Source organism: Manis pentadactyla, chromosome 2, assembly GCF_030020395.1.
Source record: "Manis pentadactyla isolate mManPen7 chromosome 2, mManPen7.hap1, whole genome shotgun sequence".
Taxonomy (NCBI): domain Eukaryota; kingdom Metazoa; phylum Chordata; class Mammalia; order Pholidota; family Manidae; genus Manis; species Manis pentadactyla.
This window is the reverse complement of record NC_080020.1, coordinates 21,974,814-21,997,150: the sequence shown is the minus strand read 5'-3', so window position 1 is coordinate 21,997,150 and position 22,337 is coordinate 21,974,814. Positions and strand designations below refer to the sequence as shown.

General features: G+C 42.9%; 1 protein-coding gene across 7 annotated transcripts in view; it reads left to right on the top strand.

Moving 5' to 3' along the window:
- The window catches only part of SLC36A1 (solute carrier family 36 member 1), a 68,480-nt gene that overhangs the window by 19,596 nt on the left and 26,547 nt on the right, over positions 1-22,337 (top strand). For 4 of the 7 annotated variants that reach the window (XM_036879112.2, XM_036879111.2, XM_036879110.2 and 1 more), the window contains exons 3-10: positions 1,424-1,514; positions 2,373-2,461; positions 2,933-3,028; positions 4,952-5,036; positions 5,421-5,639; positions 10,446-10,544; positions 13,126-13,292; positions 16,343-16,512. In XM_036879112.2, coding sequence (XP_036735007.2) covers positions 1,424-1,514; positions 2,373-2,461; positions 2,933-3,028; positions 4,952-5,036; positions 5,421-5,639; positions 10,446-10,544; positions 13,126-13,292; positions 16,343-16,512 — 1,016 coding nt within the window. Of the gene's footprint in view, positions 1-1,423; positions 1,515-2,372; positions 2,462-2,932; positions 3,029-4,951; positions 5,037-5,420; positions 5,640-10,445; positions 10,545-13,125; positions 13,293-16,342; positions 16,513-18,584; positions 18,719-22,337 lie in introns of those variants that run through there. The other 3 variants (XM_057490556.1, XM_036879113.2, XM_057490551.1) reach the window with 3 other exon arrangements.

Below are 22,337 nucleotides of genomic sequence, written 5' to 3'. Positions count from 1 at the left end.
CAAAAGTAAAATGCCTTTCCAGAGAATGTAGGTGGTTCTTATTTATTGTGGTCTTTATGAGTTAACACATGATATTTGCTTTCAGTTTCTGCTGAATTGCAGATTGGAAGAAATATGTGGAGGCCTCATTTAGGAGTTATTTTAAGTTATTTGTACAGAAGAATTTCCAGTGCCAGGGGCCAAATCCTGAGTGAGTTTAAGATTTTGGGCAAAGTGATACCATATTTAATCTATTTTGTGTCCTTTTTGGAAGCAACCAAGGATAGAAAATGTTGACCATGAGGTCGCTGCTTTCAGTGCTTTGAGGAATTCCCACCCACTACAGATTGCCCACCCCCACCCGCTGTGTGGCCACGAAACCCATGCACTCCTGTGTGGTGGTGCCTGTGTCCCTCTAGGCTCTTGTCCTGGCCCTGCTTTCTCATGGGCAACTTGCAAACTCTACCTGCCATGCTGGGCTCAGCTCAGGTCTCCACTCTGTGAACCCTCACCTGCCTCCCTGTCCTGAACACTCTTCCTGGGCTCTTCTTAAGACAGGAGTCTTTCTACTTTGGGTGGTTATTGATGTGTTTGCTTTATGTGCCTTGAAACTCTGTTAATTTCTAGAGACTGAGGGCCGTATCTGATTCACACTTACTTCTGCCTCTGCATTATCACATTTTATACATGATCAGTAGTATTCGCTGAGTGAAAAAAGTGAATGAGGATGTAGGAGAGGCTTTGTAATCACACCTTGAGAGGGACAGTCTGTGCAACAGACAAGGGAAAACTGTCCTCAAGGCAGGAGGATAAACTAGGTGGCTGGCTGAAGAGAGCTTCTCCAATCCTAGGATTCTGTGGCATTTGACTTAAAAAAAAAAAAGTACACCGGAGACAGGCCTATTGTGATACCAAACAACTTTTACTCTGTTTACTTTGCATAAAATTTTCTATTAAGGGTTTGGCTTCTATTTCTTATTTCCCCCATTTGTCCCTCATACCAGTGTCTGTCTTTCACAGTTCCAGTTGTCATCCTTTGTCGCTTTGTAGATCTAAGCCATTACACTGGACAGCTCTGTGGTGAAACCCTGGCCCAGACCACTCGGAAGGGATAGCATGCCTGGAGAGAACCCCATCGTCCCTCCAGTCTGATCTTCTAGAGAGATGGGGTTCTTAGCGATGCCGCGGGGAGCAGAGCTTATAGTGTAGAGGCTAGGAAAATGGGCTCAGGGGTCAGACCGTCTGGGTTTGAATCCTGGCTCAACTCTTTACTAGGTGTGTGACTGAGCAAGTTGCTTCCTCATCCGTAAAATGAAGGTAATACGTATCTCACGGGGTTGTTGTGGAAATTGAAGTAATGCATGAAGGCACTTAGCTATGTGTTTAAAAAATGTTAGCTGTCATTATTGTTAACATGCCCTTGTCTACCTTCTTCCCATGTCAGATGGTTCCAGACCTTGATCCACCTGTTAAAAGGCAACATTGGCACAGGACTCCTGGGGCTGCCTCTGGCTGTGAAAAATGCAGGCATCTTGGTGAGGTTCTGCAGTGGTGGAGTGAACTATCATGACAAATTTTAGGGGGTGCTGTGCTTTTTATTTTTAATTTACTTCATTTACAACATTTTAAAATAGGAAGTTTCTTTATTTTAATTCAGGTGAGAAAAATTCAGATGTTCAGTCATCTAAAGGTATTTATTGAGGGCCTTTTGTGTGCCAGGCATCACTGTTCCGGGCTCTTTGAATATTACCAGTGAACAAAACAGACAAAGACTCCTGCCCTCAAGGAGCTTACTCTGTGGTGAGGAGAATGTACTTACAATGTCTCAGTTTCTATCAATAATATTAACTAATGAATTAGTAATAAGTCTGTCCATTTTCTACACAGTCCTTCCATGTCCCACCCCTAGGTGGCTGACTGAGAATTTTACTTTTCTTTTATGATTCATGCCCTATAGACAGCCCATCCAAAGCCATTCTGGTTTCCTTTAGAGCTGGAGATAGTTCAGAGATGTGGATTGTCTTTAGCTACGTCTGTCTTGTCTTTCTTGCTCTGACATAGTTTTAAAGATAACTACCCCCCAACCTCTGCCACCCCTTAACCTCTCTGTTCTTCCTGGACAGTCAGTGGGGCCTCCTCTTCTGCTGATCTGCAGCAGTCTTGAAGCAGCTTTATCTTGTGTCATTCTTCTCCATGAGATTAATTCTGTGCTAAAATCCAGATGGTGCCCATTGCACGGAGCCGATGTCCACAGTTGGATTTCTCTCTCTAATACTGTGCCAGTTCTGTTACTGGAAATTGCTTGTAGTGTTTTGATCATTTGTAAATCTAATCTCCATTGGGCTCAATCCTAATTCTGCCTGCTTGTTTCTCCCTCTCTTCCCTGTCCCCAGATGGGTCCTCTCAGCCTGCTGGTGATAGGCATCGTGGCTGTACACTGCATGGGTATCCTGGTGAAATGTGCTCACCACTTCTGCCGCAGGTGAGAGCCCTTTGAGCCACCTCTCAAGGACAAACTGGCCTTCTGGGTTCTGTTACCAACACTGAAAGTGAGCTTACACAGATCACTCCGAGTTCTTTGTGCTAGCTGATGTGGCTGCCATTTGTCACAATGCTACCTTCTCCTGGTTATTTTTGTGTTCTTTTGCAGATGTTGTCATCTGTCATATTTATTTATGTCCAGTAGCCAGAGACTGCATTCTAATTTTATATGGTTAGTAATATTTATCGCATTGAAATGATGCTACCAGATGGTTGTTAATTATGAAAGTAACTGTCCTGTTGACTTAACATTTCTGATCCTTGAAAGCATTAGCTACAGGACTCAGTGGTTTCTCCAGGGTGACAGATGGGGGACAGGCCCAGGTGTCTGTGAGCTACATTTGTTCTGTCACTGTCATTGTCTAACGTGCACTCTCTGCCCTTCCTCTCCCCCTGACCCACCTCCTCCCAGACTGAATAAGCCCTTTGTGGACTATGGGGACACAGTGATGTACGGCCTAGAATCCATTCCTGTCTCCTGGCTCCGGAACCATGCACACTGGGGAAGGTAATGGGTTTCTGCTTTGATTGCAGCTGTGGCTTCTCAGTGTGAAGGCCTTCAGACAGGGAGGTGTGAGATGTGGGACATAGTGTAAGTGAAAGAACATTGTTTGGATCACAGTCATGGCATCTCGCTCAACTCTGCCGGTGTAATCTGTGTGATCTTGGCTGTGTGACCCCTCCCTTCTCTGGGCCTCTAACTCCAGCTTTAACAGTATATGACCAGTAATTTAATCTTTTTCATTTATTCGCTCAACAAAGATATTTAAGCATTCTTTTATAAGTGGTACAAAGCAATTCTAGGCATGGGGAGGGGAGATTCCCCAAGGTAAATTATAGAGGGCTGGACCTCTAGGGACTGTAGTCTCTGTCAGGAGAAAGATGTGCGGGAAGCTCGACAGCAAGAGGGCAGGCAGGCCAGCAGAGAGAGTGTCATAGGCAGGGAGTACATCTTAGGGGCTTGGAAGGGGAGAGCTTTAATGGTCCTCTTGTCCGCCGTGCCAGATGAGAAGTGCACGTGCTGGGTGCTGTAAGGGCAGGGCACTGGGCAGGGAAAGGCAGGCTTCGAGGAGGATTGAGGTGATCTAGAACAAATGGATTTCTTAGGGAAAGGGACGTTACAGGAATTTTGGGGGTGGGTGTTTGGAAATTTCTCCTTAGGGTAACTTCCAGTTGCCCAAAAGGAAATAGTCTATATTTTGTTTCCTATTTGAGGAAACAAGTATATTTAGGTGTAGAGAATTGATGCCTTCAAGGGTTGAATTTTTTTTTTTTATTGAACAACATTAAAACTTTGTTCTCCAGAAAACCTCTTCTGTGGTTATAGGGAGACTTTCTCCCTTCACATACCCAGCTTCCTCGTGTGATGCAGGTTCATGTAATTCAGGAAACTCACCTGTGACAGGGAGAAGCGGACTGCTGTGTGGCCACCCTGGCCGGCGGGCGGGTCTCTGACCCAGTGTCTGTCCTCCCCCTCCCCCTCTCCCGGCCTCGCCTGCGCTTCCTCTCTTCTGCTCTCTTGTTCTTTTCTCCCTCCGCCTCTGCTTTCCCTCTCCCCCCCAGCCCTTCTTTCCTCCCTCACTCCCTTCTCCTCTTTAATAAAATTAATGTGTTCTTGTGGTGAAAAAAAATTTTCTGAATGAGACAGAGGGGCATAAAGTGAAAAGTAAAAGTATATTCTGGTCACAGTTCTGTGGGTACCCTTTTGGAATTTTCTGTATCTGTGCAGACACACCCATTCTTAACAGTTTTTGCACATACTATGCACACTGTCTGGAAATTTCTTTTTTTCCCTTAAAGGTCTTAGACATTTCTTTGTCGGAACATATAGATCTAACATATTCTTTTGCCTGCTGTATACTATTCCATTTGAGATGGCCTATAATTTAATCATGTTCTTTTTGATGACCCTTTAGGTCAACAGCAGCTGCTGCTGTTACAGTGCTTCAACCAGCAGTCTGTTTGGGTACATCTGTTTTTGGGGTTCTTGGCTCCAAGTTATGGAAATTGGGACGGGTCCACTTCCTGCGCTTTTAGGCTAAGGGCACCCTAAAGCTTTAGTTCCAAATGGTATGAAATGGGATAGGAGGCCCATGGAGGAGGGGGGTGGGTTGTCCCAGGGGCTAGGCAGATGTCCTAGTGTGTGTGTGTGCTCTGCTCCAGCCAGCACAGTCTTGGGATTGCCTGACCCCATGCAGCATTGCAAGCAAGAAGCCAGGAAGGGGACCTTGGAAACCATACAGACAGCACTTCTTTCTCCCTCCTCCCAAGCTCCAGATGGGTGGCCCCTAGCATAAGGCACACACATCCTTGTCACCGAATGGGAAGGGTCTGTGATGACTTGGGAAAAAGCACTGTTCAAACATCCATCTCTGTGGGAGTTTCAGTTTTTATAGTCATAATCGTTGTATTTTTTCCTCCCCACCCACAGGCACATTGTGGACTTCTTCCTGATTGTCACACAGCTGGGATTCTGTTGTGTCTACTTTGTTTTTCTGGCTGACAACTTTAAGCAGGTAGGGCCCTGGTAAAAAATGAGAATGGCAAGAGATAAGTGGACTCTCTGTTTAGGATTCCTTCCAAGCCAGTTTTGGTCAACAAAAGAATTAAGATTTTAACACTTTACATAGAACAGTGTCTTTTGTTTGATTTCCTCTAAAGACCTAGGGTGTCCAGAAATGTCAGGATGTCTTATCTGTCCTCCTGCCTTTAGGTAAGACATGATTCAACCCCACCCAGACAATCGGTAATGATAATGCCGGAGTCCACCAAAGGCTGTTCACCAACCACACTGACCTTGTTCACACACTGAGCCATTAGTCAGGAACCCCTTCTGGTGGGAGGTCCACAGCCTTTGGGGTTCAGAGGCTTTTCCGCTTCTTTTCTTCACCTCATTCTAGGTGATAGAAGCAGCCAATGGGACCACCACCAACTGCCACAACAATGAGACGGTGGTCCTGACGGCCACCATGGACTCACGCCTCTACATGCTCACCTTCCTGCCTTTCCTGGTGCTGCTGGTTTTCGTCAGGAATCTCAGAGCCCTGTCCATCTTTTCCCTGTTGGCCAACATCACCATGCTGGTCAGCCTAGTCGTGATCTACCAGTACATTGTTCAGGTAGGCACCTGGGTTCCCCCCATGCCTATTAAATAAATAAGTAAAGAGAACAAGTAAGTGAAACAGAAGTAGAGATGTGTTACTTATGTGTAGCATGTTTAGACTGGCAGTTCTCAACTCCAGCACTGCTGACATTTTGGACCAGATGACTTGGTCATGACCAGTATCCCTAGTATCTACCCACTAAGTGCTAGTAGCAACCACTCTCCAAATGGTGACAACCAAAAATGTCTCCAGACATTGCCAAATGTTCCTGGGGGTCAGAATCACCCCCACTGAAATCAGTGGTTTAGACTGTTTCCCAATTAGATAATTAATAAATGACCATTGTATAATATTGGAAAATAGCGAAAAATATTAAGATGACAATAAAAATCAACTTTTCTAACCTATATTTAGGTATAATAATTCCTTACCACTCCAGTTTATATTTGTCAGAATTATAAATCCAGTCATTGTTCCTCCTTGCATAGCCCATGTGGGCAGGTCTATGGGGTAGGACAAGAAAGGGCATCTGTATATAGGTGGGTGAAAGGTCAGGCTGAAAAAATGGGCCCTTAAGCCCTGTGACTGTGGACAAAACTGCATTTTTCCAAGACTTGAGAAAAGGAAAAGAGTGAAAACAGGTGAATAAAAGCGTCATGTAAAAAAAAACATTTAAACTTAATTCCCTAAATAATTTATCAATACATACTCGTTAAAATGCAGACAACACAGTACTTTCTGAGTACCACATCCTCACCCTGATTTCCTCCTCTCAGGAAGCCCCCGGTGTGATGGCTGTGTCTCCGTCTAGGTCCTGTGAATGCTCTTACACATTGCATTAGTATGCAGAGAAGTATATAAAACATAAAATTTTTGTTTTGTGTTTTTTTAACATAATTTTAAAATTATTATATGTAGTGTTCTTCTACCTTGCTCTTTTCCCTCGACAGTGCCTCAGAGAACTTTCCATGTTGTGATAGACCTTGTTTTACCTCATCCTTTTTAATGGCTACACAGTATCTTAGAGAATAGATGTGCCATAGTCCAGTTAACCAGTCCCCAGTCAGCAGACTGTCAGGTCCTTTATAATTTTAGTATCATTTCAGAATTATGACAATGAGTGTTCTTGGCCTTCCTTTTTGTGAACATGTATAAATATTTCTCCAAGATATTTCTCTAGAGATACAGTTGCTGAAAAATATGCATTTTTGAACTTTTTCTATTGCCAAGTGGCTTTTTCCAAAAGCAATTTACCAATTTCATGTAGACTCCCTTCCATACATAGCATGTAAGTATCCTACCCTAGCCAACAGTCTTTTTCATTTTGGTCAGTCTGACAGGTAAACATTAACTCATTTTCATACAGTCTGCCTAACAGTAAACCAGTCACCCACTGATGTAGTTTCTAGGAAACAGTGGTCATAAATGCAGGACTTCCTGTACTGAGGAAATGACATAATAAATTTGTATTAACATTGTATTCAGTGAGTACTTACTGTTTTTTCTTGTCTTAGTAAGTCAGATGGGTGGCAGATAGTGACTGTTCTGCTGCAGAACTATTTTTTAAAACACAACATAGTCACCTGTCTATGTCTCATTTTTTATGGGACTAGAAGGAAAGACCTGTGAATGCATGATTGACTATTTCCAAAGTGTTTCTTTCTCTGCCATTAGCAAATTAAATTAAAACAAGGAAGGGTAAGTAAACGCATGATTTAACTTTGTAATTAAGATCTCAGTCAGTGCCTAGGACACACTGCAGTGGACATTAAAGATAAAGTGAGTGAGGCCACCTGACAGACACACACACACTCTGCATTTAGTTTCAAACCACTGCAGGTGGTTGCCGTAATCAGAAGGCTGGGATGGGAATGTGAGTTCTGATAATATCTCAGTCCCAATGGAGAGTAGTTTTGTCCAGAGCATTAACTATGCATAGTACAACCTGCGTTTTGAGATGAGACATCCGTCTTAATTTCTGGAGAGCAATTCTGAGCCTGCATCTGACTCGCCCAAGAAGTACTCTGCTCTGTAGTGCTGTCTGCCCTGGGAACGGCATGAGGGGATAGTGGTTTGGCTGTGTGCAGAGCAGCTTCACTTTGATGGGCCATGTAGCTGAAGGTATGCCCTCTGGGTCTTTTTTGTTGCTGCTCTTACTACTGTTGCAGCCTGGCATTTTGCCCTGGTTACCATGAAGATTCCCCTGCTGCCCAGTGTTCCTGAATTCTTACCTAATCCTCAGCATGTATGCAAGTGCTCCTGCTCCTCATGTTCACACCATCCTGGGAAACCGACCGAGATCTTTCTGCTGAGCAGGTTTCCCCATACCCTGGTCGCATGGAACAATGAATGACACAGTTCTGAGCAGAGGGTCTTGCCCACAGGGGATTCCAATAAATGTGTTATCACTGCATGTCCTTAATTCAAAGGTGCATTATTTTCACAGTTACAACATTTCCAAAATCAGAGTACATCTTGCAATCTTTATGTAATTTAATAGCATTTTCTCAAAAAGCTGTTATTATTGTAATTATATAGTATTATATATGATGATAGTATACACAGTGATAGTGTTATAGAATTGAGGAGGTAATATGTTAATAGTGAGCTATATTTTATTTGGTATGTTTCTTTGCAAATTAAACTTTTTCTGTTTAGTTGGTTGAGTTATAAGTCAGTGGCAATCATTAAATATGTAGAATTATAAATTCCTTCTGCTGGTCTCATTCATTCCAGTGTCCCCAGACATGTATTCTGAAATTCCCATTCTGAGATCTCAACCTGATCTGAATATGAACCTGGGCAATAGTCATCAGCTAATCAACATATCGCTTCTTTTTCCAGGAACTTAAGTTACACTGTGACTCAGGGATAATTACAGAGCATTCTCACTCTCTTGTCTCATTGTAGAGCAAAAATATTTATTAGTTTGGCTTCACCCCAAGTACTGAAATGCTTTTTATAAAGATATCTAACTAATTTCTTAGTAAGGGCTCTGAAAAAAGTATTTTTTAAAAAGTCTTTATATTTTAGGGAGACTATAGTCTAATTGTATTGAAATCTTTAAAAGAGAAGCCCTGTTGTATTATGATTGGCACACATGGTGTGATGGGGATCAGTGGGAAGACAGTGTAGCACAGAGAAGGCAAATAGTGACTCTGTGGCATCTTACTACACTGATGGGCAGTGACTGCAATGGGGTATTTGGGGACACGATAATATGGGTGAATGTAGTAACCACATTGTTTTTTCATGTGAAACCTTCATAAGAGTGTATATCAATAATACCTTAATAAAAAAAATAATAGTGAGAATATAAATATAAAAATCAAACGAATAATCATATCTGACTTGATTGTTTATAGTTCATGATGCGTGATCAAAACCAAAAGTTTCTGTGATATGTCTGCCCTTGCACTTTCACCATGTAAGAACTTATTCACTATGTAAGACCTTGTTTACCATGTAAGAAGTTGTTCGTTATGCTTCAGAAGATTGGAGACTGTTGAGAATTAGGCTTGGAGTTGATTAATGATTGTGCATTGAGCCCCCTATACAAAATGTTATTGTTGTTAACAACCATTTGATCAATAAATATGAGAGATGCCCTCTCAAAAAAGTAATAATAATAGTGAGAGCTGCTGCTTTTCTCCCACATCCATGGAAAATTAATGATCATGTCCATTATTCTTCAAAAAAAAAAAGAGAGAAGCCCTACTGCAGATGAATTAGATGTTCTTCTGTTCACTGATATTACTCTGCACACTATTAGAACATGCCCCATATTCATCTGAATACCTCTATAGTTAAATCAATCTTAAAACATCGTAAAAGGCTATTTTAAAGTCAATTTGCATTTCAATTTAATCAACATATGCACGTGGTTTAAAAAGCCCAATTCTAAATGGATGGCAGCTTCTGCCTCACTCTTGAGTCCTGCCCCTTCAATGCTGCCGTCACTGGGGACTCTTATTCAGCCGTGAGCCAAGTAGGATTCTGTGTTAGCACCTTCTTGCTTGTATACTCTTACAGTTACCTGTAGTTACCAAATGCCTTTTTTTTTTAAGGCTTTTTTTCCTGTTTTCTTCCCAAATGTTCCAATACTCCTGCGATATGCCTATCAATATTTTTCAAATACTCCAACTCAATCACAAGAATTAAAAAGAAAGAAAAGTAGAGAAAAAAGGAAAAAGAGTTCATCTAAAAATCTACCACCTTCCCTTCCAGCTTTATCTGTGTGGTGTGTTTAAGTAGTTGTATCATGATGAATATGTAAATATGAAATTTACATGTAAGAAAAATTTACATGTCAATACAAAAATTTTCTCATTATTATTTCATAAGTGGTTTTCCATGGAGTCCCATATCTCAAGTTTTACTTTTTAAATGATGCATAATGTTCTGTGGTATAGCTGATGTGCAATAAACTGTTCACTTGCTTGGCAACATTTAGATTATTTTTAATTACTGTTAAATAGCTTTGCTCAACTTTTTTCATATTTTGATTTTTTTTTTCTACTTGGATTAAATTTCTGGGGATGGGATTACCTACTGAAAGAATGTGTCTATTTTTATGTAAGCTCTAATATTTGAGCTTTTTATGGTACATTGAGCTGGTCTTTCCCCAAAGCAAGTAGGGTTTTTTCATCTTGCAGAGAAAAAATACAAAGGCTAAATGTCCCCAAATCATTTATCAGGTGTCAGATTTTCTCCCTTCAGAGAGTCTTGAATTTAGGAAAAAGTATGATCTGTCTGGTGTTTGGTTTCAAATCTCAATCCACTATATAGCCTTTGCTTTGTTTTTTATTATCTGTCTTTCAGAGGATACCAGACCCCAGCCACCTCCCCTTGGTAGCACCCTGGAAGACCTACCCACTGTTCTTTGGCACGGCCATTTTTGCATTTGAAGGCATTGGGATGGTAAGAGTTGCACTATGATACTCTGGTGCCCTTGGTGTCTTTGCAGTCTGCTTTAAGGAAGGCTGAGGAACTGCTATTAGAAATTATCTTCTGAGATTTATTGGCCAGTTACTGAACAGCATTTCAGGGATTCCACTGAAATTTCCTTGCTCCAACTTTAGAAAATAAATCATATGTAATTTGAGAATGTTTACATTCAAACCCTCTCTGTAGCACACTCATCTTCTGGGTGTGCAGGAAGCAATAGTACATGGCAATGAGGAAGACTGACTTTGGTGAGTCCTGGCTGTGCCAGGGGGAGTGACTGTGGGACCTTGAGTAAGGACTTAACCTCTCTGAGCCTTCATTGTTTGCTTCTCAAAATTGAACTTAATGATTAGTAGTTGTTAGGATTAAATAAGATATGTATAAGTGCTTCGCACAGTCCCAGACACATGGTGACCATTAACTAAATTTTATTTTCTTTAATAATAGTATTGATTTTATTATTAAATCAATAAATGTAGGAATAATCTCTCCGCCCTGGAACATTGGTGTGCTGTGTTTTGTTTGTGTAAATGAGTAACTTTCACTCCTAGCTTAGCTTCCCCCATCATTACTGTGATTTCACTAAATTCGTCTCCTAGAGAAAGGAATCTGCCACCCAGTTGTACTTAGTTTGATTTTTATTTGTATTTTTTGTAATAAAGGGCCAGAATTCTTCTCTGAGAAAATTATCTCTGCTAGCCAAGAGCTTAGGAAATGAGAAGACACTTCTTTCATGGAATACCTTGTCCTTATTTGTTTCCCTATCTCCTTATACACTTTTAAGAAAACCTAGGAGCCAGAAAAAATTTTTTGTCAAAATGCTGAGTAATTGCCCTGGTGGCATTGATGAAAGTGTTAAGCCTAACATCACGGGGAAGGCTTTGGGCGATTGTGTTTAAGTTGTCCTGAGGTTTTAAACCTTCCACTGTGCTCTTTTTGGGGCTTTTCTTTGCCTAGGAAGAGTGTCTCACTTTGATTCACAAACGAATGGTTTCCTTGCTGCTGGAGTGGAGGCCTGAACAGACCTATATTGCAGCAGTGAGAAAGTAGTCCTAGGAACTCAGGAGTGGTGGGAGGAACCTGTGTGTGGAAGATGTCCTGAGACCGGGTTCTTAAGAGGCACTGTACTGAATTGGTCAGTTCTGAGCAGCGCAGTGCAGAAGTTGTTCTTTGCTTCATTTCATCGGGCAAGACTTGTGTACAGAGTCATTCTGTAATTGTCATTTCCTGTTACTTTAAAGTTTCTCTGTGTGTTCTATTTTTACAGTAGAGAAAACATTGCTGTTTTGACTTAGTTTGGATTTGAGGGCTGTTCAGCATGTCCAAGTAAAGTGCCACTGCTGTCTGTTTTTTGTGCTCTCTGTGTTTATGCCTGCTGCCCAGGCCTGGCAGACATGCAGGAGGTGGGCTCTCTGCTGCCTGCACTCTAGACTCTACCTGGAAGGAAGCTGAAGGAAAGCTTAGAAACTGTTCCTAATTGGGTGTGGATCAGCTGAAGCCTGGTACCCTTGGGCTGATGTGAGGGGTGCTGAAAGCCAGGCGGAAATGCAGAGCCGTGGGGCCTCTCAGAGCGCAGGGCCTGGAGCGGGCTCAGTGTCTGCTGGGGTGTGTCTGGCACAGACCTGCTCTGTGTCATGGCTGCAGATGCTTGAGAAAGATGGGCAAATGACAAGCTCCGGGATGGTTTATGGGACAGCTAAGACCTTGCACTGTGCTGCTGTTCCTTGATGGCCATGCCAGCTGCAGGTGATAGCAGACTGTGAAGGTTGTCACAGTCCTACCTCCTGTTTTCTCCATTCCTAAATGAACCAGTCATCATACGCCCCTGTTCATTGCTTTACCTCTAGTTTAAAAAGGTCCTCTGCTGTGGGAGAAGAGGCAGCAAGGGTCAGTGGTTTGCAGTAGGAGTCTGGAAAGTGGGTTTTGTCATGTACATCTCTGAGATCTGAATCTCTGAGATCCTCTATTAATCAGGTCAACCTGGCACCTCCATTTCTCTAACTTGGAGGTTTTAACTCATCGCCACTGGTGCCTGCCCTTTTTGAGGGAAGGAAACAGGTTCTGGGAACTAGAATGGCGGTTGTCCCTGAACTACATTTTGTATTTTGTGGACAGGCTAGCAGAGCTGTGCTCTCGGGTGAAGTATAGCCCGCCTGTACCTCCAACAGCATCCGTTCCTCGTTGTGCCAGGCGGGCATGATGCGACGGGGCCTGCTGGTTGCCAGTGGCTGCATCCCGGGGCACAGAGCACTTCCAGCCTACAGGGACCTTAGAGCAGGAGGTGGAGTGCTGGGCTGGGTCAGGAGTCCTGGCCCCAATCCTGCCCACCCTTAGGACTTCCTGGCTTAGACAGTTCGCTCCAGGCCTTCCCCAGCTCTGCTAGTGTAACTCCGAGGAAGCAACTTGCATTTGTCTGTCTGTCCAGTACAGGACAGATGTGCTGCTGGGGAATTGCGGGGATAAGCAGTCATTTTTTCCCTGAGAATATCACTTTTTTTTGGCCATTAATGTCACTTTTTTCTGTGCTTTCTCTTTTCTCTCCCTACTCTCCTAGGTTCTGCCCCTTGAAAACAAAATGAAGGATCCCCGGAAGTTTCCGTTCATCCTGTATGTGGGCATGGCTATCATCACTGCCCTCTACATCAGCCTGGGGTGTCTGGGGTACCTACAGTTTGGAGCTCACATTCAAGGCAGTATCACCCTGAACCTGCCCAACTGCTGGTACGTGGGGAAGGTTGGCAGCCTGAAGTTTTCCTTAAGTTAAGGGGTCAAAATGTGGGGTTTTCCTTGTACTTATCCCTTAAATCAGCACACTTCACACCACTGCTGCCACCATCCCCCAGGCCAGCACCATCGCCCCGTTTGCTGCCCACCACGCTGTTTGACCAGGCTCCCTGCCCGAGTCTCTCCCCAAGTCTGTTCTCCCCATGTTATCTGTGTGAGCCATCTGGAACTCAAGCCAGTCATGCTTTCTTATTGACAGTCCCTCCAAGCTTTCCCTTTGCTTATAAAAAAGGCAAAACCCTTAACGCGCCTGTCAGGGCCATTCAGGCTCTAAACCTACCCCCACCTAAATCCCACTCAGCAGGGGGTCTTGGCCCAGGAATTGCGGTGTGTTTGAGAAACTCTCTGGCGGCTCACTGACTACAGCTTCCAGCAGATGCCCTCGCTCTGTGCCTCCACAGGGGCCCGTTCAGATCTCATCCTGCTTCTTACCACATTGTGTTTTCGTTGTCCCTTTACCTGAACTGTGGTCTCACTCCATGGTAAGCTCCATGAGGACAGCAACTGCCCAGTTCTCCATTTTATCCCAGCACCTGGCACAATGCCTGGCCCCTAATCATTAGCCAGTGAATGATTTCTGAACAAAATCACAAAACTGAGGCATTTTATAAATGAGGAGATGTTATCAAGGAACAACTGGGGCAGAGAGGATAGAGGTGATCTGCCACACCCTAGCTCTGTCGCCTCTGACAAATCACAGCTGCTCACTACCTCAGTTCCCTCTCCTGGGAACCAGAAATAGTCATTTCTTCCTGTCAGGATTGTCATGCAGATCAAGTGAAACGTGTGTAAAGAGCTCTGTAATAGTGTCCAGGTGTGATGGAGACATAGGATTCTGCCCTGAGCTTTTTTCCTTGTTTGGATGAGTGATTTCTGTGGAGGTATATGTTGGATGGATTGGTTCATCAGCTGACTGATAACACTATTTCTCCCTAGAATCTGAGCCTAGGAGGGCCAAGTATCCCACCTATTCACCTTAGACCATTCCCAATGGATGGGGAGAGAGGAGGACAGGTCTGCTTGGTTCTCAGCTTCCGCTGTGCCTTTTCCATGCCAGTCACCAGCTTGACATGCGGATGGAGGCCTCTCAGCGGGGACCGGGGGTTGTCCAGAGTCCTTCTGTATCTCACTTTCCTTATCTCTTGTTTGGTGTATTGTAGGAAAACACTGAGCCATATTTAAATGCTTCCTAAAAAGGTAGATGTCATGGGGTGTGTCCTAAGCAACACTTCTGTTTTTCAGGGTAAAATTTCATTATGGAGAGCAGCCGTGAGCAGGTACTGAGGAGCTTGTTGACTGCCCTGGGAATCAGGATGACCTTTTAGGCCGGCCTGGTTGATCTGCCTGTGTGTTTTTTAGAGCTCTGATTAGTTTGTTATGGTGCAAGGACAGACTGAGAAAATTGAGAGAAATGTTTACTCAGTAGTGTCAACAATGTTTAGCACAGGACACCCTAAACAGCAGAGTCTGAGGACAAGGTTCGTTGTGTGGCTGCCAAATCGTAGCCCTGAGATGGGTCATTGTTTTCAGGAAATCTTTCTCTTTCCCTCTGATGCCTGATTTTAAATTTCCAGATGTCCCTGTTCTTCCAAACGTCAGGTGGTAACTTGACATAACTAAAGGTAAATGGACCAGGAGCAGCAGAAGCAGCCCACGTAATCTGAAGCCATAGACGACCATCTGTCTTCTTTCCTCTCACACTCCAAACCCAACTACTCTAATCTTTCTGCCTGCATTTGGGTACAATTTGGCCATCCATGCGGGTGATTATCCTGATTCCAGACTTATCAGCACTCCAGAAGGTTTTGGTGATGCACTGAGTTTAATTATGGAGCTACTGGCTGATTTTTTCCAAAGGGTTTTCATTATCTATTCTTGGAGCAAGTTAAGACCTTTTGTTAAACTCAGTCTCTCTCAGGGTGTTCTCGTGTTCATAGCACAAGAACATCTTCTAGGTATTAAATTCAGCCACAGAGAAATGCAACGCACGTTATATATAATATAATCATCATTTAAAAATAGATTTCCAACAAGGGGGGAGGCCAGGGTTTCTAACTGCTTAATGTACTAGGGTCTTGTTTGAAGTGGACTTTTGCTTAGGGGAAGATCCATGAGTACTTATTGATCAGACTTTCTTTCTGCCCCACACCATCCTAGGCATGGGGTAAGATAGAGAGGTCCCATGGTGAGCTAGTGCTCTCCCTGAGAAGCTGCACACGGAGGAGTGGTAAGAAGACAGCCGTAGTGGAGTGGAGAGAGGGATTGTGCTCCCACCTCTTGGTCCTGCATGGTCACCATCTGGTTCTAGGAAGCACTGAATTGGATGGGAAGGATGTAAACAGGCTTGTTACATTTTAATTTTATTTTTAATTGTTTTGATTTTTGAAAGTAAATATGCCCACAGTAAAGATTCCAAATGTTCAAAGGCATACAGAAAATGTTAAGCTTCCACTCACCTCCCCAGTTCTACAATTTTCCATTTCAGAGGCTACCATATTACCAGTTTCTTGTGTCTCCTTCTGGAGATATTAAGTGTATGTAAGAATGTCATATGTATGTGCGTGTAAGGAGGAGTAATTTTCCTCTTCTTTTCTCTTTTAGACAATTTGAAGCTCACTATAGACTGTTCTGCTTCATGCTTTTTTCATTTAATAGTTTATTATGGTGCTAGTTCCATAACAGCACCTATGGTTCTGCCTCATACTTCTTAACAGCTATATGGTTGACACCAAGATTACTTAACCAGTTCCCTACTGATTAACATTGACACTGTTTTCAGTCTTTGTACTCACATAATGCTGCAACGACACATTTTGTAAGTTTTTGCACAAGTTAAGTGTGTCTGCAAGATAAATCCCTAGAAATTGCTGGGTGTAATTTGTAACTTGGATAGTATGGCCAAATCTCACTGGGGCCATTTTGTACTGTCACTGCTGTGTCTGAGCATGCAGAGTAGACCTTTGAATGTGTCTTGGCTCTCTTTGCAGGCTGTACCAGTCGGTTAAGCTGCTCTACTCCATCGGCATCTTCTTCACTTATGCCCTGCAGTTCTATGTCCCAGCCGAGATCATCATCCCTTTCTTTGTGTCCCGAGTGCCTGAGCGTTGTGAGCTGGTGGTAGACCTGTTTGTGCGCACTGTGCTGGTCTGCTTGACATGTGAGTAGAAGACGAGATAAATGTCTTGTTTGCTTTTTTCCAAAGGGCTCCCAGTCCCCAGAGCTTTCTTGAGACAGAGCTTGAGTTGTAATGAAACCGCCAAGCAAAAACCTTGGCATGCTGTCTCAGTTTCACAGTTGAGGCATGTCCAGATGGTGAAGTGAATTGCTTGTATATACTCTAAAGAACAAAGGAAGAAGAACAGTAGTTTATTTATAATGCTGTGGTGGTGGTCGTAAGTCATAGTAAAGGCATACAACTACTATTCCACATACAGGCACACCACATTTCATTGTGCTTTGCTTTATCCTACTTTGCAGATACTGCATTTTTTACAGGCAACCCTGTGTCAAGCAAGTCTGTCAGCACCATTTTTTCAATAGCGTTTATTCATTTTCTGTCTCTGTGTCATATTTTGGTAATTCTTTCAATATTTCAAACTTTGTCATTATTACATTTATTGTGGTGATCTGTGATCAGTGATAATGACTTGCTGAAAGTTCAGATGATTAGCATTTCATCAATAAAGTATTAATTAAGGTATGTATATTTTTTAGACATAATGTTATTGCACACTAATAGATTACATTATAGTATAAACATAACTTTTATATGCACTAGGAAACCAAAAATTCATTACACTTGTTTTTTGAGATATTCACTTTATTGCAGTGGTCTGGAACCAAATCCCCAGCATTTCTGAGGTATGCCTGTAAAATAAGGTAAAAGTCTAAAAGAGCCAATTAACCCAAATGTGTAAAGAGTATAAGACTTTGACAATAGGTGCATGTGGATTTGTTTTTCAAATAATCATTTTTCCAGTGTGACATTTATCCTTAGGTTTCATTTTGAGCCTTTATGATGTTATTCTGGACACTTTTGGATGTTGGGCTTACTAAATATGTTTCTTAGAAAATTTCTATTGATTAACCTAGGCATTTGATTTATTACTTTGTATTTTATTCCTCTTTCCTGACCACACACTCAGGAGTATGAGTTAAGAGACAAGATGTCACCCTATTTTTTATTGGTTGAAATTGGTATAAATTTAAAAAGAAATTTCTGGATGCTTCTGTGAGTTGGTAGAATAGAGAATCCCTGTAAAAAGTGGTCTATAATATGTAATTTAAATTTCTAGGAGATTTGCAGTTTCTTTCCAAGTTGAAATGCTTGAATCATAGATTTCTCTCTTTTTGCTATGTTTGACTCTTTTTTTGTTGTTGTTATTTTATTTGGGAAAAGACAAGTCTTTGTTTATTATACTGAGACTTTACTGGGAATTTCCTTAAATTATCCAGTCCAAGCCTCTGTCTTTGAAATAAAGATAGGTCTGTATGATTATTTAATTGAACCAAAAAGGAATATTTTTGGGATGAATGACATGAAAGTTATCTCGCATTTGCTGATAGTCTGGAAAATAAAAACTGATTTTATTGGTTCACTGTAACCAAGAGAAAGGCAGGCCAGAGGCTTACCTTCTTTTTCATCCTCCCAAGCAAGACAGAGGAAAAACTAATGCTTTTCCTAAAATAGATATAGTGAAAGGAACAGAGCAAACCTCCTCAGAGAAAAGACTAGTACCTACCTCCGAATCTGCCTCCTCAAGGGAACTGACTAGTGCCTGTGGTGAATGGACCTCCTCAAAGGACCAGCTCCTCCCAGAAGGGACCTCTGCAAAAACACTAGTGGCTGCACTTCTATCATTTACTGTGTGGACTGTGGACTGCTGGGGCCAGTGAAGGATCTCATGATGGCTGGGTTTAAAACTTGCTCTAAAAACCATTGGCTGGGTAGCTTTGGGGGAGATCATACCCCAAAACCAGAAGGCCATTGCTAATTCTCTGCAATGAGACCCTCACCTCCAGGCTGGCTACTCTACCCGAGAAACCCCCTGCACTCGACTGGGCTTACTACAAGGCCAGTGTGGCAAAGGCTGGCTTGGTAGATGACTTTGAGAAGAAGTTTAATGCCTTGAAGATTCCTGTGCCAGAGGATAAATACACTGTCCAGGTGGATCCTGATGAAAAAGAAGACGTGAAAAGTTGTGCTGAGTTTAAAAGTCTCTCTCACAGGCCAGCATTGAGGAATATGAGGAAGAGCTGGAGAAGATGAAGAACGTCATTCCATTTGATCATATGACCACTGAGGACCTGAATGAAGCTTTCCCAGAAACCAAATTAGACAAAAAAAAAATCCCTGTTGGCCTCACAAACCAAGTGAGGATTTATAAACTTGAGTTGGGGAGAAAGCTCTGGCCCATATATTATAAACTCTGGACATTAAAAATAAATTATATAGTGCAGAAACAGAACACTAGTTTCTATACCAAAACGTAACTCCTTAAGGAAGTAGACTAATGTTTAATGCAGATTAGACTTCTTTAAGACACACAGACTGCTCCCTAGCCAGAACTGCCCTCTTCAGGGAACATACTGGTACCTGCCTCAGGACGGGCTCTCCTTGAGAGAACAGCCTGGTGCCTGCCCCAGAATAGGCCTTCTCAAGCCACCTGCCGTTCTCTTTCTCAGTATTCTTCAGGGATAGTAGGTGGAAGCTCAGTGTCTGGGAGCTCTGGGTGGGAAGGGCTCACTGGAGCTAAGGACCTGAAGGCCTTCCCATGACTGATTTAATATTGAGCAGCATTCCTCATAGGATTACTTACAGGGTGAGGCTTGGGGGGAGCCAAGTGAAGGGTGAACTACTTGGATTCACCAGCCAGGAAACTGATGGCACCCGGAGTGGGACTTCTGTGGCCTTTATTCGGCACCCTGCAGGCACTGCCTTGTCTGGCCAGCAGCCGATCCAGCACCCAGAGCTGCCTACAGGCCACTGCTGCCTAGAAACAGAGAAAAGGGGGGAATGGGACGTATCTTGCTTTTCTAACAAATTGCCTTAGTATGTGCTAAAATAGAGTGTTTGGACTTCAGATTTACTCGCGTCTCGCCAGCAACTCAATGGTTTGATTCAGATATGCGTGTTTCCTCTGAGGATGGATTAGCTCTAAGTATTGAGGAGATGCTTCCACATGCATAGTGTTCATGTCAATTCTCAGGGCCCCAATTCTTGGATCCAAAGGACATTGAAAGAAAGGATGGGGAGGGTTCAAATAATTGGCTTTTTCAAAATGGTTCCTCTAGAAAAAGTAGGTCTGCCTAGGGAAAGTGTGCTGTAACTGCTTAGACGGCCTCTCCGTGCCCGAAGAGCTGGGGGTGAGGCGGGGCCTGATGCCCCCCCTGCCCTGCCCTATTTTCTTCTCATGCCTGGCTTAGCCTCTGGTAGCATATGTGTTGCTTCCTGCCAGATTTTCTTTCCTCTGTGCCCAGCAGGAGCAGGCGATCTCTGATTCATAGACCTCCTGCTATCCTTACCTCCTCTTGGTTTTTGCTTCATTTTTCCTGACCTTGTCTGGGGGTCTCATCTCCCTTCTACAGTATGTTGCTCAGAGGACACAAGCTGCTTTGATCTTCAAGCACATTTGGTTGTTTTTCCTCCTCCTGTGATGTGTTGTGGTTTAGTATTGCACGGTCATCCTGTCAAAGGAGGCAGCCCCTTCCTCTCTGAGCTCTCTTCTCTGGAGACTTTGAAGTGATTGTTGAATTCAGGAGAAGCTTTTCACTGTAGCACCAACCTAAATGTATTTATGTGAGATCATTTGTTTCTCTGTACTCTCAGATCCTTTTATATGAGGTTAATTGGTACATGATTTTGGATCTTTGCTGTAACTAATTATTTTCGACTGTAGCCATGAATTCTAATGGAAACCTGTGTTATTGCTGTTTCTGGTGTTTTCTTGACTTTCTCCCGACTTTTCCTCCTCTTCCCACCTCCATCCCCAGGAGGAACAGGGGAATTTGGTCCAGACTCACTTTTTTCCACTTGGAATTCAGCTTTCTCTCCTCTCTCCTCCATCCCCCAAATATTGTTATTTCTCTCTCCTATCTTCCTCTTCCCCCAAAATCTATTTATTTTCTTGATGCTTACTTCCAGACTGTTGGAGAGGAGGGGAAGGGACAATACACCTGTCAAAGAATGGTGCTCATTTTATAATGTGTCCAAATGGGACAGGGTGCCAGCCATATGTTTGAAAATGCAGTCTTAGCAGGTCACGTTATGTCCAGAGCTGGTGTTGAAGGAGAGGCTGGAGGAGGCTGGCTCCACCCGGGGGTGTCCAGAGCTATAGGAGGAATAGTTTCTTTGGACGCCATGAGACACTTATGTTTCTTCTTCAGTGGTTCATACTGTCTGTGGCATTTGCTGTGTGAAACATTTTGCTTCAGTTAGGAATAAGAATTTTAGAAACCTATTGTTGAAGATGAAATAATATAAAACCTTATCACTTAAGAGGCCTGTTTGGACTGGAATGCGTAGCTGTACAACATTGCTGGCAGCCAGACCCATTAGAGCATGAAGCGTCCATGTCCAGAGTGGCTCCTCAGCACCTTTTGGCTTTGCACACTTCTCCATCTTGAAGCTACAATGAAAAAGAGCAGCAGCAGGAAATACCTGTGCACCGCGGGCGCTACTCCCCTCCTCACAGGGCCTCGTCCTCCCGAACTCCAAGATAGGAAGCATATCTGATTGCTAAGGTTTCTCTCAAGTCTAAAATTCTGATTCTGCACAACTCCTTTGAGCCTAATTTTAAATTTCTACCAAAATATTGCTTTAAAAAAGAAAATTGATGTAAAAACATTTGAAGAATGTCCAGATCTGGGGTTATTGAAGAAGAAATTTCCAACATCCCACTCACTTAACAAAATAATTTTTTTGGCACCTTATCCTCTTTGTTAAACCTTATGGGTGCATTTTAAAAAGAGTTACAATCATAGTATACACATAACATTGTCTTTCCCATTTTATTTAATATTATACCTTGAATGTACATATTGTTCAGAAGTATTTTCATGACTGCATGATATTCCATTATGTTGTTGGATCATATTTACTAAACTCCTTTAGTGTTGGACATGTAGGTTTTCCTTGCTTTTTAAAAAAATTTATACCCCCACCAAATGAAATTATATATTCTCTCCAAGACTATTATTAATACTGAAAGCAGATTTCTAGACATTTAAGGGTAACACAGGTGGGCTTCCCCAGCATTGATTATAATACAGCAGCAGAAAGAGCTTCCAGGCACAGGAGCTGTGAGTGTCCAAGGTATTTTTGTAAGTGTGTGCTTGTTCTCTTAAGTGCCTTCTCTTCTCTTGTGGGTAAGTCAGCTCTTTCTGTTGCTGGTCTAAAACCACAGGCTCCAGAATCCCAATCACTTCCTTCTCTGAACATCGCCATTTGCCTCATGTTGCTTCAGCAGTTAAAAGGTCCTGTTTTTAGGGTCTCTTAACCCAAAGGGAAGATGTTTTGTAATAGCACTGGAGCGCTCTTGACTAGTCATGTGATCTAGCTGAGTTGTCCTCAGTCGTGTTTTTCTGTGTGTGCCACAGCTAGGTGGCCACAGAGGGCCGCAGACCTGCCAGTATGCTGTCTTCCTCTTTGTATGGGGTGTTCCTTTTGTGGGAGAGGGGAGAATGTGGGGAGAGAGGGTTCCCAGGTGGCTGCTTCCTGAAATCTCTACCTTCTTGAGTTTCTCTTTCTAGAGGGCTTAACTTTAGTGCCAGAAGAGGTTTTAGTTGCTCCCATATCATTCCTAAGTACCTGTTCCTTCCACTGGAATTAGTTAAAACTAGTTTGCCACATTTTTGCCTAGTAGCAAGACAGATACCCCTGTTATTGAGCCCTTGGGGCTGTGGATGCTAATTTGGTTTGGGTCTCCTATGCTTCCTCCTCCTCCTCCATTCTAGTGGGAGGCCCGCTTTTCTTGCCTTCTC